General features: G+C 38.3%; 1 protein-coding gene across 6 annotated transcripts in view; it reads right to left on the bottom strand.

Annotated features, from left to right (window-relative positions):
- nrxn2b (neurexin 2b) overlaps positions 1–22,463 on the bottom strand; it is a 1,099,331-nt gene that overhangs the window by 150,262 nt on the left and 926,606 nt on the right. For all 6 annotated transcript variants that reach the window (XM_072459234.1, XM_072459237.1, XM_072459236.1 and 3 more), the window contains one exon: positions 19,636–19,817. In XM_072459234.1, coding sequence (XP_072315335.1) covers positions 19,636–19,817 — 182 coding nt within the window. The remainder of the gene's footprint in view (positions 1–19,635; positions 19,818–22,463) is intronic.

The following is a 22,463-nucleotide window of genomic DNA, read 5'->3' as shown; positions in this document are numbered from 1 at the left end:
TGGTGGCCTTCAAAAGGTCCAAGAAATACGGCTAGAAAATTGTTTTTTGGTCTTGGCATGACACAAATCTCCCAAAACTACGACACTAAGTTACCTCCATATGGTTTGCGAGGTCCCAGTGTTTGCAGAGGGCACTGGCACAGACTGGAGAGGGTAGGAGTAGCTAATCTTCATCCATGTATTAATCAAACAGACATGTGGGTTTGGCTAATTGCTCTGGGAAGACATCCAACTTGTAGCTAGCATTTTTTTCTCTATCGCTGGCTTAGCTGAAGGAAGGAGCAGCTTGATGGCCCCGATCCTAGCCGGAGGTTTGTGCGGAGACCAGATAATAGCCCAGACTGTCTTGTAAGCAACTTGTACGTGCCATTAAGACTAAGTGCTCTCCGCAGTGTTACGGCGTCAGGCTCATTTGGACATCGACTTAAACAAAAGATATGCAAGCGGTTCTGAGACATTCAATTCTTAAACAGTGGGTTTAAAGGAAATTGAATTATTAAACGTCTTTGTAAGTCCCTGCGAAGGTTAAGTGTGTGTTTTCGGAGCGTTGAAGTGTCCGTCGTCTCCCCCTGCTGTCTCCGGGCGGAAAACCAGCCTTGCAACATCGACCCAAGTCAACTATTATGGGAAACACTTTCTCTTTTTTCTATACTTGGCAACGTTAAATGTTTTGTATGTGATTAGACTGGCTCATTTCAATAAGAAAAAAAGGTCTGTGAGATGTAGAACTACTTACATAGTTCTCGGAGTAGTTTTCGAAAACTGTTTATTCCTGCTTGAGTAATGTATTTGACATTGTAACAGTACTATTACTTGAGTAAATGATTTGGGTGACAAAAGCTTTATGTTGACAGTATAACATGAGTTCACTTTGTGTTTCCAGCACCATTAGAAAGTTTTGCTTATCTACTTTTTGGAAAAACTTAAGATGTACCAGCTTGCTTCTCCACAGATCTGACTTTTTGCTTGGCCTGATGGCTTGTCTCCATGAACATAGATAAGTTGACTTTGATTATGCTAATAGGCTAATAGGCTAGGCAACAACATGCCTTGAGAAGCAGGTGGCGAATCCTCCATCAAAAACGTTTAAATAAATACTCATAAATCAGATGTTGAACTAGTTTTCCACGATACTTTTTCACTTCAGAGTTAATTTTTGAACAACTAGTTTGTACTTCTACTTTTCTCCTGTAATCTGATTTTGAAGCACTAACACTGGAGTAAAGTATTTGGCTGCTCAATCCACATCTGCTCTTAAAAGGACGATCAACCCAATAGAGATAGAATCAAGTGAAGAAATGCTGGCAAACGAAACCGCAGCGACATGAATCAGTTATGAATTTCCGTCTAAACGACGCAGGCTGAACACAGTAGCACCAATCTTTCAATCAGGAAGTAGACGCTGGTCCCGTGGGTGATGCAACGAGAGGAAGGCTACGGCTGAATGTTTGTGTACTCCGAAAACTTTCTTCTCGTCCCAAAACTAAATATTACTCCTACAACAAATCCAATTACAATTTCTGCTACTATAAAAAAAAAAAAAAAACACCTGCACTTGAATAAATGCTCAAAAGTGTGTTTAATGCCACACTGTGTAGAATTCCATAAAAAAGTATTGAGATCTTCCAATCACATTTAAACTGTCTTTACCTCGAGAAAGGTTTTATGACTTTTGTAACTGTGGAGAACTTAAAATGAGGAGTTTGATTGATGTTTACCAATGTTTCCAGCCCAAAACAACCAGTTACAACCAGTTATTTTATGCTAGTTAAAATCCAAACGGTTCCTTCTTCCAAGTGTCTTTAAACAACACCAAATACTCCTGTACATCCAAACCACAGAGGGCTCTACTTCTTCCTCCTCTGAATCATTCCGTGAATCCTATTTGCACCTCACGATGAGGACGATAGCACATGAAACATTCAGTAGTTGCGAACACCGGCGGGGCGCCTGGACAGCAGGTTAGCAAAGCTGCGATTCTGCATCGGTTATTGCCATGACGACTATAGATTCTGAAGCTGGAGACGAGGGAGAGGAGAGGAGGGAGGTGCTTCTTAGAGCTTAGACATCACTCAGTGCGGAGGAGCACTTGACCCGTTGTAAGGAGTGGGAAGTAGAGATCGTGAAGGCTTTGTGAAATGGCTATAGGTGCACTTGAGTCAAGTGTCTCAATTGTAGACTATTCTGTATTTCTATACAACGCTTTCTCTAAATTTGGCACCCTTGATAGAATTAATGGTTATGTAAGCAGCTTTGGATCCGAGAAATTACTTTATAAATGCCAATTATTGCAGCAGATTTTCTCACACTAGACCAAACACATTTTTATGCCACTGGGATGTGTTCTCCCAATTTATTTTTCCATAAAGAGGTTTGCAAAATATACAATAGAAATCGGAAACAGAGGTCAGAAATCTAATGTATAGTAGTTACAAACAGCCAAAAATGTTAAAATTAACACAACACTAACATTAAACTAAAAGCCATTCATTATTTTATTATCATTGGTAAAAACACGTATGCACTTTATTGTCTGAACGCTGAATACCAAATAGTTGCATCCATAAATGTAAATAAAGGACTATATGAATTGTTGTTGGTCTTTAAACATTCTTAATTGTCCCTTAATTTTGGCATCTTGTTATTATGAAAGTGCAGGCAGTTCCCTGATCAGCTCAGTGTTAGCACGCCATCTGCTGGCAACAGAAGGAATTACCATGCGGAAATAAACAAACGCGCTACCGTAAGCATGTAGTGGTAAAGAGTACGATTTAAGGCAGAAATATTATGAACGGGTCTGGGGATGGTTTATGGACCTTTAACCTTTGACATCACAGTCTGGGGAAATGAGTGAGTGTTTTCTTAGGACCTCGTAAACAGGATTAATGAAAACATGAATGAAGCTAAATACAATTCCATATATGTTTTTGATGATGGGATAGCTTTATAACATGGTTAAAAAGGTATTTTTTGTAATCATATTTGTATTTTAATGTAGAATTCATTGGACTAATGTACTAACTCAAGGCCAATATTTGTACCAATAATGATGTATTTATAACTTTGGGTGCTTATAATGTCAAGTCCAATGTTCCAAAAACAAAATGGACTGTAAGTGATTCATTATACTGACATAATTGAACAAAACTGGGATTCTACAGTGCCAAGAATATCATTAAAATGTTCTATTGTTTGTCTAAATTAAAGCTGAAGGGAATGTTGCTTTCATGGTATAAGGCGCTGCTTCAAATTTCTCTCTTAAAATTTGAATTCCAAATGAGCACCTTACAGTAATCATTCACTCCACAAACTAACAGCTTCTGACGTTGGTGCTATAATTTAATTAAAAAGAAACCCCAGCATGCAAAACATAGCCACCAAGAGTGAAAATCAAAAATATGAGTGCGTTCAACTCATTATCCCCGAGTCCATCTGCGCAAATGACCATGAAGAGTGTAAATAGACCCAGTCTGTGGTAAGAGAACGAGGGAGAGCGGGAGAAACACTTAATACAATTGACCAACCACAAATTTCACTGACTGTAAATGACGGAGTATAATGGACCGCTAACTGCTCAACAAAATCACTTGTCATTTGAATGAATTGCCAACTACACAGGGTATTTATCCACAGAGAAAGTGCCTGTCTTTTTATGTTGAAACGTTGTAATTCTGGACGTTTTCTTACTCCTTTTTCATTTATAGTTGTTATTGGATGTCTGCTTATTTTGGTTTATGTCTCCTCTCTTGTTTTCTATTCTTCTCTGTTTCGTCTTGTTATACATTTGAAAAATAAAAACATTTAAATATACATGTTTTTTAAAAAAAGGAAAGTTGTTATTCTGCTTTTTGGCAATATGTATATTCAGACAAATGCTTAAATATTTGCCCCAAATATTTGCGGGGGACACATGCTCTCGCTGAGACTACGTCACAGGGGGGGCCCAAGATATGGGTGATATTTTGTAACTATTATAATATGGGTGTTGCACAACACTTATTATTATCAAATATACCCTTAGGGTGGACTACGAAACAGGAAAAATAACATGATATGGGATCTTTAAACATCTTTATTTTGTTCAATTACTGTTTGAAGGGTCAAAAAACATTTCGTTGGTATTATTAGTCCCTACTTTGCTGCTCTACTTCTTTTTTACTTATTTTCTTCATAAACAGCTACTTTGTTGGTGTAAAACTATCATTTACAGTTAAAACTAAAAAAAATAAAGTTAAAAAATGAAAACACTTAGAAAAAACAATATATTTATATATATATATATATATATATATATATATATATATATACATATTGTTTTTTGTTCAGAGTTTATTATTGTTCAGAGTTTATTTTCCCAGTAAATAATAGTCATACAGTTCATAGCTAACAAAACATAGTCAAAGTATTATATTACATTTTAAATGGTTCTTTTGCTTGATACATCAGGTTATTTGTCTTTGTGATAACTTCACAACTTCTAAAATGGTTCGATATGTCAGAGGAAACGTCCAGACATTCCAAAGACTTTTCGATCTCTGAAAATAACAAATATAGACCAAAAGGGCTTAAAATAAATGTCTTCTCCCATCTGCTGACTCATACCTTTACAAACTGCATCCGTGACTCAGCCTTCCTTCCTCAGTTCTCTTTTCTTTGCAAACTCATTTCACTGACATTCTTCCAGAATTTATGGATTTAACGTCATGCTAACTAAGGGCTAGCGATGGACTCAAATCTGTTTCTCGGGACAACTTGACCAGGCTGACCCCCTCACTCAATATGTGATGGTGAACTGTGGCCAAAAAGTAGGCTATAAGTGACTTTCAATTAGAGGTTGGGAGAAATATATCTGGGGGCCACGCACTTAAAATCAATAGCTTAAGAAAAACACTACAGGAAGTCAATGGTGAAAAAGTTTTTGCAGGAAAGGGCATTATGAATGTGTGGAGATGAATCTTGGTAAAGGGACTACAGGGTCAGCCAAAGTACAAGCAGTAATAGATGGGCAGTTTACGTAAGTGCAAGCACCACAAGCGAGGACAAAGTGCAGCAGCAGTAGCTAAGCAAAGTCTCAGGGTACAAATGACCCAGTCACCTTCTGGACGCTATGGATTTATGGTCTGATATCAAGTTTCCCTACACTCTTTGAAGATAAAAAGGAACATTTTAATTGTCACTATGTGGTAATACTACTTTTTAAAGTTTAGGTGTCACTTTAGCTGTTACACATTAGTTTAGCTTAGACGCATTGCCCTCTTTTGTTAAATTTGTAGCCACATTAGACTATTTTAATAGACCATGTCACATGCTATGCATTATTTCTATTGCTATTAGCCTTTAAACATGCTCTTGAGTACACATGTATTAGAACTAAAACATTATAACTCTGCCGTTTAATGAGTTTTGGCGCCATCTACTGGCTGCAGAGGTAATTATATAAGCTTAAAATAAACATTGCAAACTAGCCTCTCCAGACATTTGACACCAAAAATGCACAGAACGAGTCTGACTTATGACTCAAAAATAGCACAGAAGATTTGCAGAGCCGCGAAAACATCACACAGCAGTGAAATTCAGAACAAAGAGTATTTTTGATGCACGGAGGGGAGAAGACATTTTAACTAGGATTCCTCAAACTAGTGTGATTGAAGCTAAATACAAGTCCAGGTATGTTTTTGATGAGGGAACAATGTTAGAACATGGTTAAAAACGAAAATGTTTTGAAATTAGCATAATATTTGAATTATTTTAAAGAATTGACTTGCTTGCTCATGCCTGTTGTTAAACTAACAACAGCTTTTGCAGGGTTGGTTTTATGAGACCTGAAGGCCCTCTCTCTTCTGATTAGTGCTGTTAAAGTTTTAAAGTTGAATTTTAAAACCATGTTTTGTACATGCAAGAAAAAAAAAATCTAATTTAATGCAATTAGTTACAGTCAGAGAGTATATAAATTAATAACAAATATTAAAATTATAATATTTGCAAGAGCTGTACATAGATACATTTAACAAATGATGCAAAGTCAGAATCCCATTATATTATGTTTTGTATCTATTATTATTCTTTTGTTAGCAATGAGCAACGTCATACTGAAAATGTACGTTAAATGTGCAAATTGTACCATACCATAAAATTGTACCATACCATAAAACACTGTACACCACTACATCCTGTCAACGAACAACAGCCCAGTATCTTCCCGTTTGTTCACCCTGCATTTATTAGCTTCTCTTCACCTCTCATGCACATTACTCATTAGAAAAGATGCTCTCATTTGCATGCTGATTCATGTACACCTTCTGTTTCTGCCGCTATTAACGGCTATTGTGACTAATATGCCGCCTCTCGGTTTGAAAGCTCAGGTGTCTGCACGGCTCACAGTCCTCTCATTAAAATACTGTGAGAAGAAGAAGACGAACAAGAAGAAGTCGCTCTGCTGACACATGCACAACTTCAAACTTCATAACTTCATAACTTGCTTGTAGGGCAGTGATATGAAAGGGACTAAAGCTCAGTTTATGCTCAACGCGTCCGTGAGGTCTCTGATTTTCTGCGTTGGCGTCAGGGGAAGATTTGTAACTATGCAGGCGAGTAGCATGGATATGAGCGGGATTTGCTTGCAACTAGCTCAGATTTTTTGTGTCTGCAGCCGCATGAACCAAACTGATTACAAATACTGCCAATGTTGTCTCCGCCATCTCATTTCCATGCGGAATTTACATGCGGGAAGTATAATGAAGGTTTAACTGAGGATAAAAGCAGAAAAGTAGGACCAAACTTGCTCGTGGACTAAATTGAGATTTAAAAATGATTAAGTGTGTATGGTAACATCAACCCATATCCACATTTTGAAAATATTTAAGGATTCATGTTCAGAAAAACAAACCAACCAACCAACCAACCAACCAAGTAAACAACTAACTAACCAACCAAGGGACTAAGCAAGTAAGCAACCATCCAAGCAACCAACCAACCAACCAACCAAGTAAACAACTAACTGACAAACCAAGGGACTAAGCAAGTAAGCAACCATCCAAGCAACCAAGCAACCAAGCAACCAACCAACCAACCAACCAACCGACCAAGCAAGCAATTAAGCAACCAACCAACCAACCAAGCTAACAACCAAGCAACTAACCAAGCAAGAAACCAACCAACCGACCAATCAAGCAAGCAACTAAACAAGCCAACAACCAAGCAACTAACCAAGCAAGAAACCAACCAACCAACCAACCGACTAAGCAAACAATCAAGCAAGCAGCTAACAACCAAGCAACTAACCAAGCAAGCAACCAAGAAACCAAGCTACCAACCAAGCTACCAAGCAAGCAAGCAAGCAACTAACCAAGCAAGCAACCAGGCAATCAACCAAGCAACCAAGTAACCAACCAACCAACCAAACAACCAAACAACCAAACAACTAACTTACTAAAAAGTTAACTAGCTAAAAAAAAAAGCTTTCTGCCAAGTACTCTTTCCTCTCTTGTGTTCCTCACTTCCATTCTCCAAGATTACTACATCAAATCTAATATGTCTTCCATGTAATTTGACTCTATAATCACAATAATCAGATTTGTAATAGCTTTTGACCAGCTTTGCGTTTAAACTTAGTATCTATGTAGCAAATGTATATTTATTATTCCGCCTATGTCTGTGCTAAACAGAAACAACGCATTTGGAACTCGTCACCACCTCCAAACAACTTTCACACCCTCCACTTGACTCGCTCCAAAGTTCCAAGTTTGTTCCGATAGTGCCCAAACATGGAACCAAACGATTACGGACTTGTTGTGTATTCCCTTGTGGATATGGCTAAAGACTGAGAGAAACTGCCACCCTGCCACCCCGAACACTCAGCTCGCAGCCCTCCCTGTGATTGTTTAAAAGGTGGGACCACACAGGCAGACTCGGGCCTTAATAGCTTATCGATCCACTGAGGCCTATATCCAGCAGTCTACTTTTACACGAAGCAAGTTTGACCTACAGCTACATGGACGTGTAGGCGGCAAAGGTGCTTGTTAACAAGTGTATGGAGATGTGGAGCGGTTCTAGGTGGCAGAGTTACGTGATTATTGAGGGCAAAACAATTGTCGGATTTGATTATGCAAGCATTGAGTACAGGGAAATTTAAGATGTAGGGGAATTGAGACAGTTTTTAACATTTTAAAATTCATGGGTTATCCAATCACGGAAAACGTTAAACTAAAGTATAATTTTTAAACTGAAATTATTTACTTATTTCATGTGAACTTGATTGATGTTTTTAGGGTCATTTTAACCTCATAAGTTTTAAACATGTTCAAATCATGCATTAGAGGACATATGTCAAATTGACTTTTATTGAGCTTTAAATATGGTATTACAACATTCCCTTATCATATTTGGAGTTTTATCACGCTTCATTCGTGCTTATTTCCTAATCTGAGCCTCAGAAAACAGTCAATTACATTTTTTGTTACATCATATCTTACTAATTTCTGCCTTTGGTATTAATTGTATTAGTTTAAGTTCTTAAATATGGGAAGCAGAGGTACAAGAGCATGTTTAAAAGCCAATCACGTAATGCATTTGTGTCTTTTAAGAAGTCAACCTTAAATGCTACTAAGACCCATGTCACTAATTATGAAACTAAAATTTAGACTGAAAACCATCATCTAAATGTCATATAAATGCACTCTTATCCCCCCTCATTTATCTTACCCTTTTAGCTGTAGCCTAACCAAAACCATCAGCCTCCTTATCATCCCGTAAGGTCTTATCCAAATGTTTACAGCGCAGAGGTGCTTGGTTAACATGTGTGTTGAGATATGGAAAGGTTGTAGGTGCAGGAATAATTAAGTGTCCCTGTGATTAATGTAGGCTAAACAACTTGATGGATTGGATTGGAAATGTGTCGAGTGTGGACCAGGAATATCTGTGGGGAAAGTGGACAATATTGTGTGTACAGATTGCATGTGGCATTAATTAAAGCAAAAGTAGTAATTACTGCGGATAGAAGCCCACGGGAGAGTTCCCAATCCATACAAGCAATTGATCTAAAATGTTGTCAACAATAGTGAATGATTAGGACTCTTGCTAACTGATGAAAGTTAATGGACGCTTTAGCCATGGAGTTGTATTTAGCTTCATTCACTTCATTCCGAAAGATTTAGTTCTTCTAAAACAATTCCTGTTGAGGACAAGAGCAAGTTTAAAGGCCAATAATAATACAAGTAAGTACGTTTTTGGGTACTTTATTAATGTCATACATGACCGAAATAAAACCTAGCTTGTTGATTGCATTTATCTTAAAATATATTACAAGATTTTACTTTTGTGTCAAGATTCTGTCATCACACCTCAGATAATTTTATTCTATAGTCTGACAGTATTTTATAATAAATGAAAAAGATTTACAACACAATTTTCTTGAAGTCAGATCACGATTTCAATCACAATTTCAATGTCAATCACAATTCATGTAAACTGACATCCTCTGGTTCATAAGCTCATGTTTATTCTTCTGTACAACTCCAATGACTCACTGAAGTGACTTTAATGTCAGTTGCCCTATTGTCTCAACATGTCAAGACCTAATGATGACACTATACACAGCATCTCTTTTGTCTTCTATGGTCTATATGCCCTTGTCCTGTTATTCAATCTCTCTATAAATCCCTCTTCCTGTCAACTCGCATGTGTGCGGATATCTTCACTGGCTGCATGGCGTCCCTGCTTGTAGCTGGAGGGGCGGGGAGTCTGAGATAGAAGCCTTTTTGACAAGCATATCCCTGTTCCCATCTGTATCTGACTCTGACATCTTAGGCCCGTAAACTCCCCGTCCTTCTCTCCTCACTTCCCTGGGTAATGCACGCCACATCACATTTTTCACAGCTTAATTAAATATCTGCAGTGTTTAACCCGGCGCAGATAACCTATGTTTGTCTGATAATGAGAGCTAACAAGGCGTGGTCGGAGGCTAGGGGCGTTACAAAATGTTTTGCGAGTTTTTTATGTTATGTATGGCGCTATCTAAGCAAGGGTTAAGCATGCCTAGTTAGCATGCTAACAGGGCATACTTAATCATTCCTAAATAGTATTAGTACTTCTAGTATATGTAACATTCAAAAAACATGTAATGGTAGTTCTGCAGAAACGGACCAGGCCTGATTTAGTTCTCGTTAAGTCCTGGTTTGGTTAAGAACCCATCCAGCCTAGTTCTATTTTGTATTGTTTCTTAATGGGGTCTGCTTGATTTTATTATCTGATTATTTTCAGAAGAATTCAATCAGGGATGTTTGCTCTTCTCAGTGGGATTACTCAAGGTTTTGTCTTTGGCCCCACTTCTCAACTTCTCCACTTCAAATTTCACTACTTTGCTGATGACACTAAGCTCCACTTCTCCTCCCATCTCCTTTTTAAACCTGTCCCGTACCTGCACAATCAAGACCATCAGCCAACTTGTGGGACTCTCTTTCCTCCTCTGACGTCCTACAAATGTGTTCTCTGTGCGTTAAGCTTCAAAAATGCTGTGTTCTTACAATACGACTCATATTCACAGAGAAGTTAGTCCAATGAGGAACTGAATTTGGACACGTCTGAAAACAAAGACACAGGTGAAGATGGATGTTACTTCATCCCACTCACGTAAAAACAAAACGTTGTTAAGATGAAAATTGTAAACGTGATATAGTCAAAGTATATACATGCAACTTTTAAGAAAATGCATGCAAAATGATTCCCGATAAATAAGAAAAAATCTGCATCATCATTTTCCATGCTTACTTTTCAACTCTCCACACGTAGCTGAATTGTTACCTGATTAATTCCTTGATCCACTCACACTTCCAGTCCAGCACACCAAGGAACTCTCACACTGTCTGCTCTGAACTGCCCACTCTCTCCATCCATCACACGCTGGGCTGGAGGTCAAAACCGGGTCAGGAGTCGACTACAGTAAAGAGTTACGGTCTCCTAACATGTAATCAAAGCCGACTCCTCATTTCAGTCCTTTTACAGTCAGAGGTGAAACAACTCCACGGCACTAACTGCAGATGAGACGGCGGCAATGGAGCAGTTAGCGACGCGATTTGGCGCTAACAACCGCTAACATATGCCCGGGTGATAAATAGGAAGTGACAAGATGTAGCGAGTTGTGAAAGGTGCATCGGAGTGGTGTGAGCTAACGCAGCCGTTTGTCAAGGCAATTTGGGAGTAACACCACAAGAGAATGGCTGCGTGCGCTTCTCCATTAATAGATTTTCGCCGGTTTAAAAATAACACGCATTTGGCGTTCACTGTGAAGTTTGAGTTTGTTTTTATCCAAGTCTAGTCAGATAAAATAAGAGAAATGTATTAATGTGGAGTCGCTAGATGATGAGGTAGAAACTTTTTCCGGCTTTTTTAATTGTGATTGTATTTTGATCGTAGTTTAGAGGCAAATGATATCTAATCTACATCGTAAAACTTGAAAAAATAGCGCAATTATGTAACATTGTTTTACCCCTGAAAAAATAATGGAATTACCAAAAAAATATTAAAAGAAGAATTTAGTTTATTTGTTTCTTTAAACTTTGATTTAATTATTATTAACCAGGAAAATTACTATTACATTCAGATTATATTTATATCTGAGTCCTGGGTCAAAATGGAAACTTGAATGTTTTAAGATAAGATATTCCTTTATTGTCCACACATGGGGAAATTTCATTGTTGCAACGCAGGTAAACACAGGTTTTAATGGTATAAAGAAAACTGCTGATTTCTAAAAGTATGCAGAAGTGTTTACTGCGTTTATTCATCCATTTACCTCAAATGTATTTAATATTTACCCAATATTTCATGGAAGCAAATGATGAAAGAACTGGAACACAAACAAAGGCAAAACAGTGCTGAAACCTATACCTGCTTGAGTTATTTCATCTGAAAATCACCAACAGTTTTTGCTCTCTAATTAGTCCTCCAGCTTGCAATCATTTCCCTCGAGATGAGAGAGAGACAACCGATATTTCAATACAGCAACGCATCAATGCCAAAAAAATGTTCAAGGCTTGTTGAAGGACATGGGACTGGCCCAGACTGCACAGAAGGGACATTCAGCATCTGTCCACTCCCATACAGTAGACTAAAGTACCTCAGGACCTTAGAAACGATAAGACTATTTAAGGTTTGAACTGATGCACTGTTTTTGTGTACATTTGCGTCGTTATTTACACCCCTGACATTGCTTCCATTTATATTCCTCTATGTATCAATCGCAAATCAATCAAACGGACAAGATGCTCTCCCTCTAAATGGCAACTTTGAAACATTCTGTGTGTGGTGCTGTGCGAAGGTTGTGTTCGGAGGGGAAATTACTTGGGGATATTTTGTTGGCTGAAGCTGAATGCTCGGTGAGGTAGTAAATGTTGTGTCGGTTCAGATCTGGTTTGTGCGGTGAGCGGAGGAAGTGAGTGGGGTGAGCAGGGTTGTGTCAGACAGAACCAGAATAGATTCATATTTTGTGAACAACTATTTTGCTAGATAACATTTTGAGTCTGATTACTAACCTGTGTAATCCTCCTGCAACTCAATTTTGTTGTTTACTTCTAAAATATGAGATGCCAAATCTAGGTGCTTAAGAGCGTGTTTAAGAGCTAATAATGATATTAATAATGCATAATATTTGTGTTTTCAAAACTGCTCGAGGAACAAATTGAACAAAGCAGTCATAGAATAAACACAGAAACAATTTAGTTGCTAGAACCTAATAATTCAACTTTGACTTTTTATTTCATCTTCATCTTTTTTTTTTTAACTTATTAATTTAATTACACTTTTAAATAAATATAACTTTTTTTGAAACTTGAAAAAATTACATACTCGTAGGTGATAAACAATTCTGCTGGTTAAATAACTAACTGAGCTTGAAAAAACAACATCTTCTAATGTATAGTTTGTATGTCAGTTGTGTTCATGAGTCAACTTTTCCTTCAAAATGTCTTCCTTTGTCCCTATTGCCTATGGACACAAGCACAGGACATGGAGTGGGAATCGAGCCTCTGATCGTCGGGTTTGTGGGCGGGTGATCCAAACACTGAGCCACAGCCGCCCCGTCCAGCAACTACAACCTCCACTCTCGTGCGTGATTTATTCATATTACCAAACAGTTGATTGAACGCAAATTACCATGAAATAGTGGGACTTAACTGACTAAACTGTGAGTCAGGCAGTAGTTCTAAACATTTGTGAACCTTTGGCTCCAGACGACCCTCAGTCCCACTCGAACGTTGTCAGTGTTCCGACACATCCATCGCTGTAATTACTGCTCCACTCTCAGGGACCGCGTGGTATTTAACTTCTATGGCTGATTAAATACAAGCTCCTCTCCTCGCCAGTCAGCTGAAATAATCAACCTCACCAACCCACGCCACATCACGTCCAAATCCAAAGTTATTTTCTGTTGTTTTGTTTCTTTTTTTTTTACATTCAACTTATGAAACACTGTTGGCCACTGTCCAGGGTGTGCCCCGCCTAAGGCCCAAAGTCACTGGGATAGGCTTCAGTCACCCGCGACCCTGAAAGGGAACAAGCGGTAGAAAATGGATGGATGGAATTCATGAAACTCAATATTTATTTATTTTTTGAAACTCAATTTCATGAAAGATGATTTTATCCTTTTTTAATCATAGCTTCAGTCATTTCATATTATCTAGTTTGTAAATATAAAAACAGTCAATCTTACAAACTCACATTTTAAGTTTGTCATTTTTAAACATTTTATTCATAAAACTGAATCCACTTAAGCTGAAACGAAGCCTTGAATGAAAATATCTGAAGCAAAATTTAATATTTTTAAGGTTTTCTTCCATCTTTTGTAGTAACTCACATTTGTACTCACATTCTGACTTTTTTTCATTACAATTCCGACTTATTTTTTCATTCATTTTTTCATTACAAACTGATGTGTTTAAACAATAATTTATGACAAAAAAGAGAGAAAATAATATGTGACATTTCAGACTCATTTATTATCACAATTCTGTTCTAACAAATTCAGTCACACAAATTCTATGTTAAAAAATAAAACCAACCTCCATAATTGCTTTTTTAAATTTTTTACAATCAGTCCAACTCTCCATCTTTTTTTGGTCTCCAATCGTTACCGCAATCGACGAGTCTGCACCAAGCAATACGTCCCGTCATGTTTGTTCTCCTCTGCAACTATTCACTCCTATGGCATTTTGCAGATAATGAATTGCAAAGCTTTTTCGTCGCAAACTGAAAATGTCAAGTCGGAGGAAAAGTTTGGCCACACTTGGAGACGAGCCCATGGAAAGTAATTAGGAGAATGTGCCAGTGGTAAGGTCACCCAGGGATACGTTTTTTTATCATTCATAAATTTGATAGAGCAGGACTTAAAGACAAATATGATGCATTATTTGTAATATTATTGGCCTTATAACATACTCCTGAGTACATTCATGTTGTAGAAATAATATAAAAAATTACATTACAACATTACAAGTTCCAAGAATAGTTTCAACTCGTTTTCTACACAGTGTCACATAAAATCTATTGTATCACTGCTCTCTATCTCTAAATGTTAAGGACTTTTGGATAAATTAAGCGAAACGGATAAAAAGCAAAACATTAAATATTTGACATTATTGTCTATTCAATTTCAGGGCTTTTTTATTACTATTAAAATCATAATTTAACGACAATGATCCTATTTTTAGATCATTTTCACACCTGGTTTAGATCTTGTGGTACTTGGTTTGAAAAATCCCATTAACACAGTTTTGAAGAACTAGAAACGTTATTTTTCAAACTTTTCCCACAGATATAACTTATTCTTATTTTCTTCTCCGCTCCGACCGTTACTCTTTGTGTAAAACCTCAACATTTCTTTACAATAAAATGGAATTGTAAACCGCTTCACGACACGTCCCTGTCCACCAAACCCATCTACCTCAATAACAATCGCTAACCTCAAATCCAAAGCGATTGCCCCTTTCTACCCCACTTACCAAAAGCGCGCCAATAACCCCCAGGCCTGGAACTATTTAGTGGCTTGATTGCGTCCACGGGGCCCTCCCATCAGAACTCGATAATGGCACGGGGGCCCGCTGCTCTTTCTGGTTTCCCGGGGCCCTTCATTCCACTGCTTTCTCTTCCACTCCAATCGCAGCCAGGCAGTCATAATTAACAGGACGCGAACTCCCATACCGTAATTTCAGGAGCGGTGGCACCAAATGAAATGTAATTGCGATGGGGGAGAGAAGCGGGGAGGGAGCCGGGTGTGCGGGGGCAGTGAGGTGTGTGAGACAGAGGGGAATGAAGCTTTAAATGGAGAGACGAGCACCTGAATGACTGATTTTGTGTAGGAGAGAGCCAGGGAGGAGAGAGGAGCGTGTCTTCTAAGGAGGGGGTTTCAAAGGGCTGGTTTTATCCACATTTTCAAAGGGTTCTAAGGCAAGACACTACGAGCATAAGGTCAGTTTGTTCTCTCAAGATGTACGCTTTCATCTCGACTTGTCCAAGCTGCACCTAAGGTTGTTTTATTATTTAATTGAATCTACCTAAGTACATTGATTTGTAAGGTTTTTCTCCAAATGCATTTTTCTCCCACAGAGACATAAAGATCTCGACTTAAAAACATAATGTTGACTGTTTAGCACAAATCTACCATCATTTCATTCAGTTATGTCCTGAATATTTAGCCCTAATACAACAAATATTTTGATTCCAGATCAACTCGAGGTTTTCTTTTCCTGGCTGAGAACGCTGAGGTTGGACAATGACTTAATTGTGTGTATATTTAGTGAAGTTGTGGCTTGAGTGAGCAAACTCCACTCATTAACAATTAAATACAAATCTTTTGAAAGGTGAAAAGTCCTCAAAATGGCATTCATGTGCTTGAAACCAATTAATGAATTCATGACATGACTCCCTTACAATTTTAAAGTCTTGTCCAAGTTATAAAGTTAACATTTCAAATATCCCCCCCCCATTAACTACTTATACATTTATTCAATGACGTTATTCATGTTTTGCTTCAATCCCAAAGAGAACGTGCACTGGGGGCATATGCATATCATTTTTTAGGTTGATTAGTTTAAAAATATGAATAATAACATGTAAACCTGAACTAAATGATTGACACTCTTGACTATAAATAATTGGATACCCTTTTCTGCTTCCGAGTAAACATGGATTGCCAAACGCAGGATGGCTCTTGAAGGGGTCATTGAGGTAGTGGCTAATTATCCATGCTATGTTGTGTCCTCTCCTCTGCCACAGATATTAAGCCCTGTGACTGCTGCCTGTGGTGCGTTCAAGTGTCTTTTAAAGGTTGTTCAGAAATCACCTCTTCAGGATGCTTGTTAGCTGTAATTAAGGGACAGTGGGCATTTTAAAAAGGCATTTACTCAATGACTAATTGAAGAGTTGACCTGAGCTTCCACTGTGCAACGTCGTTATTTAGTTAAGCATAGCTACGGTAATTATCAAGACGTGAAAACAATATTTATCACTGATGTTGTGGGCTAGACACATGTTATGTATTATTTGTATTATGTGTTAGAGCCTCTTATCTTAATTACCTTATATGTGTGAGGCGTTGGAACTTCATATACTGGCAGCAGAGGGAATAAATACGGGGAAACAAACAAAAGCTTGCCAGTCCTGACTTGCTCATTTAAGCACACAGGCGTTTTTGATGAGGGAACAGTATTATAATTGTTAAAAGATCCAGAAGGTCAATTTAGCATAAAATGTGTCCTTTAACATTACTAGTTGCATTTTCCACTGAGCTTTCAATAAATACATTTGAAAACCTTCACAACACAATATATAATTTGCTTTATGTCAGATAAGCAGTGGTTAATTTGTTGACGATGCTGTTAGTACTAAGTGTAATGTTTTTTTTTACACAAATGGACTGGTTGGTGTCTAATGCTGCAGTCGTATGATCTCTGAAACTCTGAAAATCTGACTTCCGACTCGAAAAAACAGGCTTGAACTCGGAGTGGAAGCGACAGTGTTCAATGTGACAGTGACAGGATTCCGTTTGGGTTTGGAGGACAGCATGGGTACAAACTGAGAGGGATTTGGCTGTATATGTCACACTGATGTGCTAGTTTCAGTGTAGTTACAGTAGCTCCTCCGTCCAGGCAGATATAAGGCAGAGACTGTCAGAGGAACTGAAAAAGCTACTTGGATGAGTGGCAAAATGTGTTCACACTTAGACAATGGGCTAAATAGACTTTTTTGAGATATTAAACATGCTTTAACATTGTTCCATTATCAAAAACATGAGACATTAGAAAGTCCTCTCCCCTCCGAGCGTCAAAACACACTCAATTGGTGGCGTTTTCTTGATCTGTGACGAATCTTCTGAGCTGTCCATACATTATGGCGAGACTTAATCTATGTATTTATCCTGCCTAATCACAATCAGTACAAGCTGCATGGCTGTCTTGCATCTCCGAATAAACTTTCCATTTGTTTATTACTATCTGGTGGAAGTACCTTTGCAGCCAGTAGATGTCGCCAATACTCAGTTATTCCAATGGCAAACAACAGAGATACAGGCGTTAATTCATTTTTTTATAAACAATTTTTTAGTTAGAAAACACGATATTCCTAAATAAAGGTAACCAAGAGCATGCTTAAAGGCTGATAATAATAAAAAATAATGTATAATATTTGTCCTTTAAAACTTGATAGCTATGGAACCTACTTGCTTGCCAATGTGGTCGGATAAATTTGGATTTGGCTAGGTGTTTTTTATTTTTTATTTAGTTAATTTTATTGTATTTCTGTTTCTGCAATTTCTTTGAGATTGTAATGCATTTATTCCTGCTGTGTGAAGCACTTTGAATTGCCTTGTGTATGAAATGTGCTCTACAAATAAACTTGCCTTGCCTTGCCTTACCTGGACGACTGAAGGTCTCCACAGACACCTACACACTGATGGTTCTACTTTGCAAAGAAAATATGCACACATCTTTATAATAATGAAGTGATCAGCAATACAACTTAATATCCATCCGCAATTTCCTCACAAGAAACAACAACACTTCTCCGATCACCACAAATGTACAAATCTGACCCGGTGAAGCAATCATGACGTTGGAAAAAGCATGCAATAAAACCCTAGAGTCACATTCAGAAACACACAACAGCCGAAAGCAACGATCTCAGCTGCACTTTTGGCACTGTGTTAAACCCTATCTGTAATGACACTTCCTCTCACTTCCACATTTAGAGAGTACACCCCGCACCATCAACCCTCTCCAAAAGGCCACTGACCCCAATTTGTTCAGTGCTGGAGGGGACAGGAGCGCCAGGGACCCGGGGTCTCTTCTCATGCGCCGCTTTGTAAACCGCACTGGACACGCTGGCTGCGTGGAGGGAGAGGGGGGGTGGGCGGGGCTAAAAGTAGCGGCAAAACTGGAAGTGGGTCAAGGCCAGTGCTGATACGCAGAACATCTGTGCAAAAATGTGGTGGATGACGGCGATGATGACAAATGGCAGTTTGAAGTGGAGTTGATTTACATGGCAGACAGGACGGAGGAGAGGCCAGTGAGTTTTAATGTGTGTTATCACTTGTAACAAAATGAAAACTGTGAATAAAATGTCTTTGTAAAATGACCTATAACATTGATGGAATGGTGCCGGGTTATACTTTTACAAAGCAACTTGAACTTGCAAATGGACAGTCAGTGCATCTTAAAGTGGACCTACCATGGATTGTGGATTAAATTGGCTTTCAAACATACATTTGAAAAAAAACAATACTTACAGATTAAAGCTTCATTTCCAGTGGCTAGTTTAGGTGTTGGAGCACCTTCTGTTGTCAGCATTGGGAATGAACAATGAAAAAATATGGTAAATGAAACCAGTAGGCGACGTGACTGCTTAGCTAACAGAGCCTTGCATTAGTTGTGAACACAATTTAAGCGCAGAAAGAGCAGTAATAATTGCTGATAAGTCGACTACTGAAATAATAGTTAGTTACAGGCTGTAACTAACTATTATTTCAGTAGTCGATTTATCAGCAATTACTTTTTCGATTAGTCGATCTGTCAAATGATGATTTGTATATTGAGATTTTTTAAACACATTACCCACCAAAGGAAGGTTGACAGATGGTGATTGAAGTGTATTATTTTTGAAAGTTTTCATTCATTAATTTCAAAATGTTTGCTATAAAATGTATTTTTGCATGTGTTTTAGAATTAATGTATTAATCGCCGCAGCTTATTTCAGGACTTCAAGACTTTCAGTTTATGTAAATTAAAAAGAAGACAACCTGAATAGTTGGTGTGACTGATAATGATGTGAATGAAGCATGTTTTTGATGCATTTAATAGCTTTATAAAAGCTCACAAAAGTACATTTCCCATGATATGTCATGCCCTACATCACAACACACTAAAACCAAAGCATCTATAGCATTAAGCCATTTAGTCTTCTGGAAGACTTCAAACAACCAACAGTCAAACTACTAGACACACCTCGGATGGACCTCTTCACACGCCCATAACAAGCAGGTAAAATGTAAGTGCGAGTAGAGACACGAACAGGTTACACCACCAGCAAATCATTGTGGTCCACAGTCCTTTCAGACGCCAACAAACCAAAGCCATTGTACAAAGACGGTCTTACTATGTGCAGCTCCAGGTAGTCGCCCAGTCCCTTGGCGCTCTCCACCCTGACCAACACTGCCTCTTTGAGCTGTGTGCTGAAGCCCACGGCCAGCCGGTCTGCCCTCGTGCTCGGCCGGTCGTTGGGAGGCCAGGTGTAAGTGATGAGGGCTCCGCCGCGCCCGAAGATGTACGTCGTCCCAGCTGAAAGGAGAGGAAAGAGTCATATGGTTAGTGAAAATACGCAAACATGTTATACCGGATTCATTGTTATGTTTTACCACGTTCACGTTATATTGTTTCATTCACAAGGACGTTCCTGCCAGTTTGCGTCAACTGTCTCGTCAACGGCCTAGCGCCAATCACACACAGTAGCTAACACATTCATTAAAAGGTGTCTTGCTCTCAGAAGTCTCCAGGGGAATCGTCTCAATGCTATAAAAAACATTACTGACCTTAACAATTCTACTAGATGTATCAAAAAGAAATGGAAAATAGAAGAAAATTGTGTTGTAACTGATGAGGAATGGGAACATACAGTACACGCACATTCCACTCGAGAAGCACACAATCTCATGTTTGGAAAGAAATATGTTTGAAAAATGTATTACAATATTTTTCACAGGGACTGCAAACTGTCTTCAACCCCGATATTCCATTTGACTTCAAAACCAATGAATCTTAGAAGTTAAACTCCAGCAAGGGAAATTAATTATGGATATCTAAAAAAAAAGTGTTAGCAAGGAAATGGATGACTGGCGACGAAGTTTACAAAATGGAAAAATTTACTTTTACTTTGAACTTGAAAAGTGACAAATTTTGAGGCTCAAATATTCTGAAATCAAAATATGTCCATTTTCAAACCTAAATAAGTAAATAATTAAAGACTGGACCAAAAATTTAACTCGTAACCATTTAAAAAAAATTAAAAAAAATTGACAGACTTTGGACTAAAATAGATTTCTTTTACAAATTTACCAGACATTGGGACAGATGGGATGATGACTTTTTAGTTTTTGTTTTGTACTTCTGTTTAATCTAGTCTTTTTGCTTTCTGATCTTGCTCTGTCTGTTTTTTGTAATTTATAAAGTTGTTGAGAAAAGTTATGCCTTAACAGAAAATGTACTTTCAAAGAAGACACGATCATTGCATAACAACATTGAAATGACTTATCAACAGTTACATTTGGTTGTTTTGGTTATTGCCTCATCTCAACATGAACCGAATGCTCCAGGTACAGGTGCAATTTCCAACAATTAGTCATTCTGATGGAAGCAACATGACTTGTTTATGAGGGTAAATATTTAGTCTATCCTGTTTTGACCTGTTTTATGTCCTGATTTAGTCCTGGCCCAGCACTACTCGTATTTGGTGTGAAAACCATCGACACATTTGATTAGCCATCCATTACTTTTTGGACTTGAAGATTGCGCTGAGCTAACTTGTGTTGAGAGAAAACGACTGGCAGCTTGCATTCTAATTTGTTTGCCACGCTAATAGCTTCAGCGTTAGCGTCGGCGGCTACTGTCACCCGCCTGTGAAATGCTAATCTGTTCCCTTGCCCCAGCTTGTGCCATCAAACTAGACCCGGACTGACAAACCTTTGTATCGTGTATCTCGATCTGTCAGTGAACCCACCACCCCTCAAACTCAACAAAGGCGAGAATTCAGATTTTGCTGTCAGAATAACTTGTGTCTTCCCGTCGTGTATGCCTAATGTTTTCGTGTTTGAAGTGGGAGCGGATGAGTCGGAGGCTGGCTGGGCTCCAAGGGGCCTGCTGGTGAATGGGGAATGACGGGCGTTGGCTGGAGATTAGCATACAGTAATGAAGCGAGCTGAACCTCGCGTAACCCCATGGGCTGACGGGCCGCCTTCAATTGCAAACATACACGGCTGCCGAGAAGAGTGATGGCAGCAGAAGATGGGGAAGTTGGAAGCGATAGAAGATGGATTAAGATTGAGCAAAAAAAGAAAAAAAAAAGAGAAAAAAAAGCAGATTGTAAGCAGATGTGTAAAGCAACAACAAGATAAGAACATGTATACACAATATAAGCCAGTAGAAGAACAGTAAATGAGCAATAAGTCAATTGTATGCATGAACAAATACTTTCAATCATAATGAACATGAATTAATAATAATAATGCTTTGCACTTGTAATGCACTTTGCAGGTTTTTTGAGGCCTCTAAAAGGGTCACACTGTTGTCATTATTCATTCACTTCACACTTGGTCATAGTAAGCCATTTACGCAGCCACCTCTGCCCTGCCACATACGCACCAATACGGCACATCTGATGACCACCATTCATTCATGCTCACTGAGTCCTACAATAATAGCATTTCCTTTTTATAATGAAGACAACAAACAAAAACTTCACATGAAAATAAAAATAAAATACAAAATACACAGTCCTTTGATCTAGTGGATTTATATGAATTCAGAAATTGTGAGAAACGTATACTTGTTTGTTCTTATTGGATCAAAACAACCATACACTACTAATGATTTTATCAAAGCATAAATCCATGTTTAGCTACATGTATTTGCTTTCCATTCAACTCCATGTATTGCGCAATCCCCATAACCTTGAACGATTCCGAACAATGCACACTATTTCTACAGAAAAGACTAAAGTCATATTTCCCAGAATGCAACCGGAGCCTCACTGCATCCCATAACCCCACCACTTTATGTGCATAGTACAATATGTTCCTTTTCAGTAGCATGGAACACCATATGTTACGATCCAGACACACAGCGCACTCTCGCACTGTGTCACAAAACCGACAGCCCCGGACGGTTGTAATTGTGGTCAGAAAATCATACACACAACAACATATAAACTGC

This window comes from Eucyclogobius newberryi, unplaced genomic scaffold (genome assembly GCF_026437365.1).
Source record: "Eucyclogobius newberryi isolate DKJ021-1_F unplaced genomic scaffold, fEucNew1.0.hap1 SCAF_22, whole genome shotgun sequence".
Taxonomy (NCBI): domain Eukaryota; kingdom Metazoa; phylum Chordata; class Actinopteri; order Gobiiformes; family Gobiidae; genus Eucyclogobius; species Eucyclogobius newberryi.
Note: the sequence above shows the minus strand (reverse complement) of the source record. Positions and strands in the feature narration are given on the sequence as shown.